This window comes from Zonotrichia leucophrys, unplaced genomic scaffold (genome assembly GCF_028769735.1).
Source record: "Zonotrichia leucophrys gambelii isolate GWCS_2022_RI unplaced genomic scaffold, RI_Zleu_2.0 Scaffold_34_1600103, whole genome shotgun sequence".
Lineage (NCBI taxonomy): Eukaryota > Metazoa > Chordata > Aves > Passeriformes > Passerellidae > Zonotrichia > Zonotrichia leucophrys.
This window is the reverse complement of record NW_026992239.1, coordinates 705332-717429: the sequence shown is the minus strand read 5'-3', so window position 1 is coordinate 717429 and position 12098 is coordinate 705332. Positions and strand designations below refer to the sequence as shown.

Genomic DNA, 12098 nt, shown 5'->3' with positions numbered 1-12098 from the left:
CAAGAGGGAACAGCCTCGAGTTGGATCAGGGAAGATTTATTGAGGAAAATTCCTGAAAAGGGTTGTCCCACCCTGAGATGTGGAATTGCTGTCCTGGAATTATCCCAAAAAAAGCCTGGATGTGGCACATGGGGACTGTTCCGGGTGACCAGGTTGGATTCGATGATCCCAAAGGTCTTTTTCAATCAGAACCTTTCCATGGAGAGGAGTGAGAAGATGCAGAATGGAAAGGGAAATGGGGAAAGGAAGGGATGGAGAAGGTTTGGGGGATAAAAGGGAAAGGGAGGTGAAGGTTGGGATGGAAATGAGGGATAAATTCGGGATGGGGGATAAATGAAGGCCAGGAAAGAGTGAAATTAGGGATAAGTGAGGATGAATCCCTCAGATCCCAAATCTCCCCAGATTCCTTATGTCTCTTCCTGCCAAAAATTCCCATTTTTGAGCTCTTTTCCCTTTTTATCAAACCTGAATTAACCCAATTCCCCCAGATTCATTCTCCAGGGCAGAGATCACCCACAGACCCCATTTTTGAGCTTTTCTCCCTTTTTATCAAACCTGAATTAACCAAATATCCCCAAATTGATCCCTCAGGACAGGGGTCACCCACAGACCCCACGGAGAGCGTGGTTTGATGTCAACTTCCAGGTGAATTCTGCATTTCCAGGTGAATTCTTCACTTCCAGGTGAGTTCCTCATTTCCAGGTGAGTTCCTCATTTCCAGGTGAATTCCTCTCTATTTTTCCTCCTTACTTCCACATCCCACCTGTGTTTTTTTTCCTTTTTGTTGAGAATTTGCCTTTTCTTTCCCCCAAGGTCAAACCTTCCTCCCTCCTCCTCCTCCTCCTCCTCCTCCTGCCGGTAATCCCGGCGTGGGCGGCGTTAATCCCCTGCCCGGAAATCCCGGGATAAACGAGGAAGTTAATTAATGAATTAACGATCCCTGTCTCGATTGATTCCGCCATAAACTCCCCAGAAAGGGAGGGGCAGCGGGCGCTGAGTCATGGATGACTCAAATTCTTGGAATTGAGACTCAAATTCTTGGAATTGAGAGTAAATCAGCGAGTTTGGCAACGGTGGCTGGAATAAATCATTAATTTGGGGAGGGGTTAATTAGGGGAGAAGTGAAGGAGGCTCCAGTCCTGCGGAAAGGGATCCCAAATGATTTATTCGTTAACTGAAAATTAATTAGGGAATTTGGTGTTTTTGCAGATGAGATAGTGGAGAAAATAATTCAGGGATAAAGTGATATTTGGGGTAATTTCAGGGATAATAACAATAATTTTGGGGATAATTTCAGGGGTTTTTAGCAGGGAAGTGAGGAAGGAGGAGAGGGGTGAGAAAAGCAAAATCAACTTTTTTTTAATGGTAAAAAGCCCCAAATTTAGCAAATTAAAGGAGCTTTTCCAGGACTGGAGCAGAGAGGGATGAGTGGGGGAAGAAAAAGGGGTGAACAAGGTCCCAAATTAAAGCTGGAACACCCCAAAATTCAGCCCTGAGTTGTGGAAGGGAAAAATCTGGGTGAGAAAAGGGACAAAACAGGAAAAAAAAGGGGATTTTGGCAGATTTTGGTTATTTCGAAACATCTCCGGCAGCGCCGATTTCGCAATTCCTGCGCCGAGGTGGGGCACAAACAGCTCCAGCTTTAAATCACTGATTAAGGTGGAACCCAGGAAAATTGGGGTGAAATCCTGGGAAAAAAACCAAATCCATCCCCGCTGTCCCGACCCAGCCGTGCTGGAAAAGCCCCAAAGCACAGAGAGCCCAAAAGGAGCCGTTCTGGGCCCAAAAGGAGCCGTTCTGGGCCCTTTCCCTCAGGAGGGGACTCAGAGCCACGTCCCCATCCCAATCTCTGCTTAATTAATCACAAACATCCCTGGGGTTCATTAACCACAAACGAGGAGGTTCTGAAACAGCTGGAATTGCTTTGGGGAGGAAAAATCCCCAAAATAAATAAAACGTGCACAGAGGGTGTGGGGAGAAAAGAGTTTAGGGCAGGGAGGAGTTGGACTAAATAGCAATTAAACCTGATTGAGCTTAATTAACCTCAGTTTGTTCCTTTTTGGATGGGTTTATCCCCAAATTCTGGGCGTTTGCACCCAAAGTGCCTCGGGTTTGGCGGCGCAGGGGGGGAGGGGAAGGAAGAGGCGGGACAAGGGTTCGTTAACGAGAATCTAATGAGTCATTAGGCAGATAATCTCAATCAGACGGGCCAGGCAATGAGGAGCAGCACCAGCGGGGTCAGAGGGGCCCCGGGCGGATCCCGGCCGGGTTTTGGGCTCAAAGCGCCCGAAATGGGTGAAAGGAGGGGATGGGGGGCAGCAGCCCGGCCAAGGCGGTGCCCCCCTGTCCCGTGGGGCTCCAGCAGCCATTCCAGGGGGGGTTTGTCCTTAAATTGGGATATTGCCCAAAATCCAGCGGGAATCACCCCAGCTCCCACACAATCCGGGATGGATCCCCCATTCCAGCATCCCCCTGCAGCCCACGGGGGGTTCCTGGGGGTTTTGTCCTTAAATTGGGATATTGCCCAAAATCCAGCGGGAATCACCCCAGCATCCCACACAATCCGGGATGGATCCCCCACTCCAGGATCCACCTGCAGCCCACGGGGGGTTCCTGGGGGTTTTGTCCTTAAATTGGGATATTGCCCAAAATCCAGCTGGGATCACCCCAGCATCCCACACAATCCGGGATGGATCCCCCATTCCAGGATCCGCCTGCAGCCCACGGGGGGTTCCTGGCTGGTTTTGCTTCTCCCCGAGGATTCCCAGTTCGCCCAGTTCGGGGGTTTGGCTCCTCCATGGATTGAGTTCCAGAATCAGGAACCCCTCGGGGATCCCGGCCCCATCCGTGGGGCTCCCGAGGATTTCCCGGAGCAGAGGGTGAGGTTCAGGCAGCCCAGGGGGTTCAGAGCAAACCCCACCGTGCCCCCGAGTCCTCCTGGCCCGAATCCCTGGGAATTCACCCCAAAAGTTTGGGGGATTACTTTGGGTCTGATGGAATTGAATCCTGGCCGGAATCTCTGGGAATTCACCCCAAAAGCGTCAGAATCGAATCCTCCTGGCCCGAATCTTTGGGAATTCACCCCAAAAGTTTGGGGGATGACTTTGGGTCCGACGGCCGCGTTCCCTGGTCAGGAGAGGGCGCTGAGCAGAGCTCCAGGGTCTCTCTGCTTCTCCCCCGAGGCTGAACCCTCACCTGGAGAGAGGAAAGGGGAGAATCCGAGCTGGAATCTGAGATCCAAAACCACCCAAAATCAAAGCTGCAACCCGAGACCCTCATCCTCCAAAAATACCCAAAATCCTCCATCCTCATCCTCACCATCCATTTCTCAATGCCTTCTGAGATCCACATCCAAAACCACCCAAAATCCAAGCTGGAATCTGCGGTCCACACCCCAAATCCTCCATCCTCATCCTCACCATCCATTTCCCAATGGTGCCACCTTCACCCAAGCTGGAATCTGAGATCCACATCCAAAACCAACCAAAATCCTCCATCTCCATCCTCCTCCTCGCTGTCCATTTCCCAAAGCCTTCACCCAAGCTGGAATCTGAGATCCACAACCCAAATCCTCCACCATCCTCATCCTCACCATCCATTTTGCAATGGTGCCATCTTCACCCAAGCTGGAATCTGAGATCCACATCTGAAACCACCCAAAATCCTCCATCTCCATCCTCCTCCTCACTGTGCATTTCCCAAAGCCTTCACCCAAGCTGGAATCTGAGATCCCCACCCCAAACCCTCCCTCCTCCTCCTCACCGTGCGCGTTCCCGGCTCACGTCAGGATCTGGGCGCGGGCGGCGGCGCCGCGCTCGGCCTGGTGCCGGTCCATGACCTGCAGCACATCGTCCAGGATGGACGGGCCCAGGTCCACGTGCAGGGACAGCAGCGAGCCGGCGTGCGACAGCAGGGGCTCGGCGTCGCCGTTGGCGGCCGCGCGGGGACGCGACGGTGACACCGACGATGGCGGCGGTGACGATGATGATGATGGCGGTGACGATGGCGACGGTGCCGCGGCCTCGTCCAGGTGCAGCCGGGGCGGTTTGGGCGGCGCCGGCGCTGCGGGCAGGGGCAGGGTGAGGGCCTGGGCGGCGCCGAGCACGGGCAGCGAGATGGCGTTTTTGAGCAGCGGCGACGGCGCCTCGGCGCCCGCCTGCCCGCCCGCCATGGTGGCAGCACGCGAGAACTCGAAGGGCGCCGGCGGCGTCCCCTCGGCGGCGTCGCCGTCCCCGCACGGCAGCAGGTGCAGCTTGCCCTGCAGGAAGGAGATGTCCCCGAAGGTGTCGGCGCGGCCGCCGCTGCCCACGTGGATGGTGTGGCGGAAGTCGCCCAGGGGGGGGCTGATCATGTCCGACGAGAGGAGGTCCCGCAGCTTCTCCTTCTTGCCCTTGCGGCTGCCGCGCTTCAGGTAGATGGGCACCTTGGTGGCCATGGCGCCTCAGGAGGGCCTGGGGGGCGGGAGGGGAGAGACCTCAGCTCGGGTGAAACCTCAGCTCCGGTGAAACCTCAGCTCCGGTCAAACCTCAGCTCTGGTGAAACCTCAGCTCCGGTGAAACCTCAGCTCCGGTCAAACCTCAGCTCCGGTCAAACCTCAGCTCCGGTGAAACCTCAGCTCGGGTGAAACCTCAGCTCCGGTGAAACCTCAGCTCGGGTGAAACCTCAGCTCCGGTGAAACCTCAGCTCGGGCTGCTCAGCCAACCTAGACCTGGCTCCTCAGCACCAACCCAGCTCCGGCTCCTCAGCACCAACCCAGCTCCGGCTCCTCAGCGCCAACCCAGCTCCAGCTCCTCAGAGCCAACCCAGCTCCGGCTCCTCAGCACCAACCCAGCTCCAGCTCCTCAGCACCAACCCAGCTCCGGCTCCTCAGAGCCAACCCAGCTCCGGCTCCTCAGCACCAACCCAGCTCCAGCTCCTCAGAGCCAACCCAGCTCCGGCTCCTCAGCCAACCCAGCTCCGGCTCCTCAGAGCCAACCCAGCTCCGGCTCCTCAGCCAACCCAGCTCCAGCTCCTCAGCACCAACCCAGCTCCAGCTCCTCAGAGCCAACCCAGCTCCGGCTCCTCAGAGCCAACCCAGCTCCAGCTCCTCAGAGCCAACCCAGCTCCAGCTCCTCAGCACCAACCCAGCTCCAGCTCCTCAGCACCAACCCAGCTCCGGCTCCTCAGAGCCAACCCAGCTCCGGCTCCTCAGAGCCAACCCAGCTCCGGCTCCTCAGAGCCAACCCAGCTCCAGCTCCTCAGAGCCAACCCAGCTCCAGCTCCTCAGCACCAACCCAGCTCCAGCTCCTCAGCCAACCCAGCTCCGGCTCCTCAGAGCCAACCCAGCTCCAGCTCCTCAGCGCCAACCCAGCTCCAGCTCCTCAGCACCAACCCAGCTCCGGCTCCTCAGCACCAACCCAGCTCCAGCTCCTCAGAGCCAACCCAGCTCCAGCTCCTCAGCGCCAACCCAGCTCCAGCTCCTCAGCACCAACCCAGCTCCGGCTCCTCAGCCAACCCAGCTCCTCAGAGCCAACCCAGCTCCGGCTCCTCAGCACCAACCCAGCTCCAGCTCCTCAGAGCCACCCCAGACCTGCCCTGTGGTGCTATCACTGCCCAAACCCTGGGACCCAGGGAAATGCGGGTTTGGGTGAGGGAGGAGTTGCAGCTCAGCAGAGCAGAGTCTGGAAAGAGGCGTTTTGAACCCAAAAGGGATTTTCTCACCCTGATCCGCACCCTGCCCCGCCCAGCTGAAGTAAAAACCAGAAATTTCGGAGATTTGGGGCCGCGAGGGGAAGGAAGTTGGGGTTTCCTCTGTTTCACTCTGAGCTCGGCTCAATCTGCGCTGGGTTTTCCAGCTCTGGGGAGAAACGGGGCAAAAATGGGAACTTTTGGTGCCCTGAATGAATCCATCCCTCAGTGGGAGGGAAAAGGGATGGAACGAGTTTGGGGCCACCAGAAAAAAGGGATGGAACGAGTCTGGGGCCACCAGAAAAAAGGGATGGAACGAGTTTGGGGCCACCAGAATGTTCCCTGTTAAATCAGCAATGGAAAGTTCTGGAAGTTTTCACCCTTAGCACGAGTTTTCAGGGGGAAAAAAAATCCACCCACGCCTGGTTTTGTAACAGCAAAGGGCAGAGCAGCGCGAGGGATTTGGGGACATTGAGAGGGATTTGGGGACAAATTCCCGGGCAGGATTTGTCCCTGCAAACACAACAACAGCAACGGCAGCGATGCCCCGAGGGATGGAAAATCCCCATTGATTCCCCTGCACGAGGGATGGAAAATCCCCATTGATTCCCCTGCACGGCCCAAAGCTGCCCTGGTCCCGCCCGTTCTCGGCTTTTGGGGGATATTCCCTCAGAATTCTCTGTTTTTGGGGAATATTCCCTTATTATCCCATTTTTTAGGGAATATTTCCTTATAATTCCCTGGTTTTGGGGAATATTCCTTTTTTATCCCATTTTTAGGTAACATTCCCTTATAATTCCCTGTTTTTAGGGAATATTCCCTTATAATCACCCATTTTTAGTGAATATTCCTTCATGATCACCCATTTTTAGTGAATATTCCCTTGTTATCCCATTTTTAGTGAATATTCCCTTATTATCCCGTTTTTAGGGAATAACCCCTCATTTTTAGGGAACACTCCCTCATTGTTCCTCAATTTTATGGAATATTCCCTTATCATTCCCTGTTTTGAGGGAATACTCCCTTGTTGTCCCATTCTCATGGAATTCTCCCCCATTTTAATGGAATTTTCCCCCATTTTCATGGAATTCTCCCCCATTTTAATGGAATTTTCCCCATTTTCATGGAATTCTCCCCTGTTATTCCCGTTTTTATGGGATTCTCCCGTTTTTATGGGATTCTTCCCCCATTTTCCCCCCATTTCCCGTTACCGACCGAGGTGACACCGCCGGGAATTTGGGAGAGGGAAGGGAAGGGGAAGGAAAAGGGAAAAGGAAAAAGGGAAAAAGGGAAAAAGGGAAGGAAGGGAAAGGGAAGGGAAGGGAAGGGAAGGGAAGGGAAGGGAAGGGAAGGGAAGGGAAGGATCCCAAGGATCAGGGAGAGGGTCCTGGGATCAGGAAGGGAACAGGATCCCGGGTTGATCCCAAAGATCAGGGAAAGGATCCAGGGAATGGGGAGAGGATCCCGGGATGGGAGAGGATCCAGGAATGGGGAAGGATCCTGGGTTAATCCCAAGGATCAGGGAGAGGATCCAAGGATCAGGGAAGGGAAAGGATCCCGGGATGGGGAAAGGATCCCGGGTGGATCCCGGTTGGATCCCGGATCGGGTCCCGGCCCCGGCGGCTCCGGGCGGGCCAACGCTGACGGTGCCGAGCGAGCGGCACCGCTGAGCCCGGGATTAGCGCGGGACAGACGGACGGACGGACGGACGGACAGACAGACGGACGGACAGACGGACGGACAGACGGACGGACAGACGGGACAGACGGACGGACAGACGGACGGACGGGGGGGGGGCGGCGCCGGGCTGGGGACGGGGAGATGCCCTGGGAACCGGGATCGGCACCGGGAAATGGGGAATTGGAGGGGAAAAATGGAATTATGGTGGGGGGAAATGGAATTATTGGGGGAAATGGGTTTGTGGGGAAAGAAGTGGATTTGGAGGGAATAGAAATGGGTTTGAAGGGGGAAAAAAGGAATTATACGGGGGAAAATGGGTTTGTGGGGGAAAGAAACTGATTTGGAGGGAATAAAGCGGAAAAAACGGATTGGTTTTTTTGGGAAAAATGGGTTTGTGGGGAATAGAAATGGATTTGTAGGGAATAAAATGGAATTATAGGGGGGGCAAATGTGGATTCCCAGGTGGGGCTGAGGATGAGGATGATGATGATGATGATGATGGGGATGAAGGTCCCAGCCCCCGAATCCCCTCCTCAGGGAGATCCCAAACAGGTGGAAAATGAGCTGGGAAAGGAGGATAATGAATTATCCAAGGAAGAATTCATTTATGGGAGTTTCCATCCCTGAAATCCCAGGAGACCCCAAAGGATGAGTCAGGAATGAGGAAAACGGGGAAAACCAGGGAAAAAACAGGAAAAAAATGGGGGGAAACCAGGGAAAAAACAGGAAAAAAAAACAAGGAAAAAGCAAGGAAAAACAGGAAAAAACCAGGAAAAAACCAGGGAAAAACAGGAAAAAACAGGAAAAAACCAGGGAAAAACAGGAAAAAAAGGGAAAAAACAAGGAAAAACAGGAAAAAACAGGAAAAAAAAAAAACAGGAAAAAAACCAAGGAAAAAAAGGGGAAAAAGCAGGAAAAAGGGAAGTTTTGCCCCGGATCCGAGTGGGAGGAGCTCCAGGACTCCGAGCCTGGAATCGCCCGAATCAGCAGATTCGATTCCCACCCAGGAAAATTTCAGGAATTTTCCCTTTTTTCTGTCAATTCTGGGTCCTCCGGAGGAAATCCCGCTCCTTTTCCATCGGTTTTGGGGATTTTGGGGTTGGATTGGGAGGAATTTGGGGAGTTTTTTATAAATTTTGTTCCTTTTTCAGCCCCTCGAGCTTCAGCACCTCAACATTTTTACTTTTTCCCATAAAAATTCCAATTTCCTGCCCATTTTGGGCCCGGAAAAAGCCGGAATTGGTTAAAATTGAGTTAAAACGGGAAAGAATTGGCTGAAATTGATTTAAATCGATTAAAACCGGGAATTGATTGGTTAAAATGGATTAAAACCGGGAACGAATGGGTTAAAATGAATTAAAATGAATTAAAAGTGATTAAAATCCCCGATCCCGTCTCACCTGGGGAATCCAGCGGCGGCTCCGGCCCGGGGGCAGCGCAGCGCTGGCAAAGCCATGGCAGGGCCGGGAAAACCACGGGAAACGGCGAAATTCGGGAGAGGAAACGGCGAAATTCGGGAAAAGACGAAATTCGGGAAACGAAAAGGCGAAATTCGGGAAAAGCGAACCCGAAATTGGGGAAAAGCGGCGGCTCCGAAGCGGCCCCGGGGCCGGGATGGGCTCGGAGTCCGCTCGGGATCCCGGACACTCCTTGGAAATGCGGAAATCTGGGAATTCAGGAAATTCCGGGGTTCGGGAATTCAGGAATCCGGGGGTTCGGAAATCCGGGAATTTGGAAATCCGGGGGTTCAGAAAATCAGCAATCCGAGGATTCGGAAATCCGGGAGTTCAGGAATCCATTATTCAGAAATCCAGGGGTTCAGGAATCCGGGGGTTCGGAAATGCGGGGGTTCAGAAATCGGAGGCTTTGGGAATTCAGGGGTTCGGAAATGCGGGGATTCTCCGGAAAGCGCCGGGCCGGGATCCGGGGCCGTTCCTGGGGTTCTTCCAGGGATTCCGGGGCTCCGGGGGCGGTTCCGGGCCTGTTCCAGGGTTCCAGGGGCCGCTCCGGGGCCGTTCCGGGGCTCCAGGGGCTATTCCGGGGCTCCAGGGCCAATTTCAGGCATCCAGGAGCTGTTCGGGGGCTCCAGGGGCCGTTCCGGGGCCGTTCCGTTCCGGGGCTCCGCCGGGAGCCGCTCTAAGCCGGGAGCGGGCGGAGCCGGAGGGCTCCAATGAAGCGCTGTGTTAATGAAGCGCTGCGTTAATGAAATGCTGTGTTAATGAAGCGCTGTGCTAATGAAGCGCTGCGTTAATGAAGCGCTATGTTGTTAATCCAGCCGGGATGCGGAGCGGGCGGGGGGGCCCTGGGGGGAGGTTCCGCTCTTTTCCCCCGATCAAAGGAAGGAATCGCTGCGGGCCCTTTAAATGCGGGCGGGGAATCCGGGATGGGAGCACGGGATGGGAGTCCGGGATGGGAATCCGGGATGGGAATCCGGGATGGGAATCCGGGATGGGAATCCGGGATGGGAATCCGGGCCGGGAATCCGGGATGGGAATCCGGGCAGCGACAGCGCCGAGCGCGGCCGGGAGGGCTCCAAAGGGGAAAAGGGGAAGGCTCTGCCCGCCCTGCCCGCGGCACCGAGAGAGAATGAGAATGTTCTGTCCTTCCCTTCCCTTCCCTTCCCTTCCCTTCCCTTCCCTTCCCTTCCCTTCCCTTCCCTTCCCTTCCCTTCCCTTCCCTTCCCTTCCCTTCCCTTCCCTTCCCTTCCCTTCCCTTCCCTTCCCTTCCCTTCCCTTCCCTTCCCTTCCCTTCCCTTCCCTTCCCTTCCTTTTTCCCTCCCGAATTCCCGCTGGTGGCACCTGCGGAGCCCGGGATCGGGATCGGGATCGGGATTCAGGATCAGGATCCAAAATTTGGATTTGGGATCGGGACCAGGATCCAGATCCAGGATGGGGATTTGGGATTGGGGCTGGAATCCGGGATTTGGGGTCTGGGCCGGGATCAGGGCTGGGATTTGGGATTGGGGATCAGGATTTGGGACCGGAATCAGGATCCAGGTGTGGGACTGGGGCCGGAATTTGGGATCGGGCCGGAATTTGGGATCGGGGCTGGAATTTGGGATCGGGGCCGGAATTTGGGATCGGGGCTGGAATTTGGGATCGGGGCCGGAATTTGGGATCGGGGCCGGAATTTGGGATCGGGGCTGGAATTCGGGATCGGGGCCGGAATTTGGGATCGGGGCCGGAATTTGGGATCGGGGCCGGAATTTGGGATCGGGGCTGGAATTCGGGATCGGGGCCGGAATTTGGGATCGGGGCCGGAATTTGGGATCGGGGCTGGAATTTGGGATCGGGGCCACGATCCGGATTCGGGATTTGGGGATTCGGGATCGGTCCCGGCCCGGCCCCGTTTCCCTCCCCAGGAGCTCCCGGAGCTCCCTCGGCCTCTCCCGGAAATGGAACCTGGAAAATCCCGGCGGGATCGGATCCCTGCCCTGCCCTGCACCCTCGGGAATTCCCAAATTAAATCCCAAATAAAATAAAATTAAATAAAATCGGGTTTTTCCAAGGGAAACCGAGGCTGGGGGAGGAGAAGCCAAGGGGAAATCTGGGAGGAAATTTGGGTTCTGCTCCATTTGTAAAAAAAAAAAAAAAGAAACAATGTAAATAAAATGGAAATAAAGATGGAAACGGGAGGAAAATAAAATTTCATGGATGTTGGAAAAATTGGATTTGGTTTGGGGTGGGAAGAGCTGGAATTGGGCACAGAACCCAGAGGTGACCTCAGCATTCCCCAAGTGCTCCGTGGGGATGTTTGGGCAGAAAAAGGAGATTTTTGGTTAAATCCCAGCCCCACACTGGAATCAGAATTTCCCTCCCCAGCCCCGATTTCCCAGGTTTTACCCCAAAATCCCTCCCTGTATTTACCTCAGGAAACCACACCAGGACAGAAACTTTAATTATTTACACCTTCATCAATTTGGGGTAAAAAATGTGGGAAAGGGTCAAAGCCAGAGCTGCGGCGGCACCGGGAATTCATAATTAATTAATTCGTTTGGGATTAATTAAACTCCAAGTCCTTAACGAGGCCACCAAGGTGAGGGGTGACCCCAGACAGGGAGGGTCCCACGCCCAAATTCCCGAATCCCAAAATCCCGAATCCCAAATTCCCAAATTCCCGAATCCCAAATTCCCAAATTCCCGAATCCCAAATTCCCGAATCCCAAATTCCCGAATTCCAAATCCCAAATTCCCGAATCCCAAATTCCCGAATCCCAAATTCCCGAATCCCAAATTCCTCTGGGGAAATCCTCCATGGGCAGAATGATTCTGGGGGATTTAACCAGAATTCCAGGAATTTTAAATGGAATTTCAGGAGTTTAACCCCAATTCCAGGAATTTTAACCCCAGTTTCAGGAGTTCTAGCCCCAATTCCAGGAATTTTAACTGGAAATCCAGGAGTTTTAACCCCGGTTCCAGATGCCTTAACCCCAGTTCAGGAATTTTCACCCCAATTCCAGGAGTCTCAATCCCAATCCCAGCAGTTTCACCCCAATCCCAGCAGTTTCACCCCAATCCCAGGGATTTCACCCCAATCCCAGGGATTTCACCCCAATCCCAGCAGTTTCACCCCAATCCCAGGGATTTCACCCCAATCCCAGGGATTTCACCCCAATCCCAGGGATTTCACCCCAATCCCAGGGATTTTACCCCAATCCCAGCAGTTTCACCCCAATCCCAGGGATTTCACCCCAATCCCAGGGATTTTACCCCAATCCCAGGGATTTTACCCCAATCCCAGGGATTTTACCC

General features: G+C 54.4%; 2 protein-coding genes across 2 annotated transcripts in view; both read right to left on the bottom strand.

Annotated features, from left to right (window-relative positions):
• Positions 1–20: 20 nt before the first annotated feature.
• Positions 21–9273, bottom strand: CDC42EP2 (CDC42 effector protein 2). Its single transcript, XM_064737154.1, has 3 exons — positions 8748–9273; positions 3763–4451; positions 21–3195 (listed from the first exon to the last, which is right to left on the bottom strand). The coding sequence occupies exon 2, from the start codon at positions 4433–4435 to the stop codon at positions 3779–3781; it is 657 nt and encodes a 218-aa protein (XP_064593224.1). The 5' UTR covers positions 4436–4451; positions 8748–9273; the 3' UTR covers positions 21–3195; positions 3763–3778.
• Positions 9274–9382: 109 nt separating this feature from the next.
• The window catches only part of POLA2 (DNA polymerase alpha 2, accessory subunit), an 18239-nt gene continuing 15523 nt past the window's right edge, over positions 9383–12098 (bottom strand). Inside the window, exon 17 of the mRNA XM_064737138.1 lies at positions 9383–9525. Coding sequence (XP_064593208.1) covers positions 9405–9525 — 121 coding nt within the window. The 3' untranslated portion in view covers positions 9383–9404. The remainder of the gene's footprint in view (positions 9526–12098) is intronic.

Bases quoted from the DNA above. Each gene is read 5' to 3' on its own strand.
- CDC42EP2 (XM_064737154.1), bottom strand. From the start codon at position 4,435: ATGGCCACCAAGGTGCCCATCTACCTGAAGCGCGGCAGCCGCAAGGGC.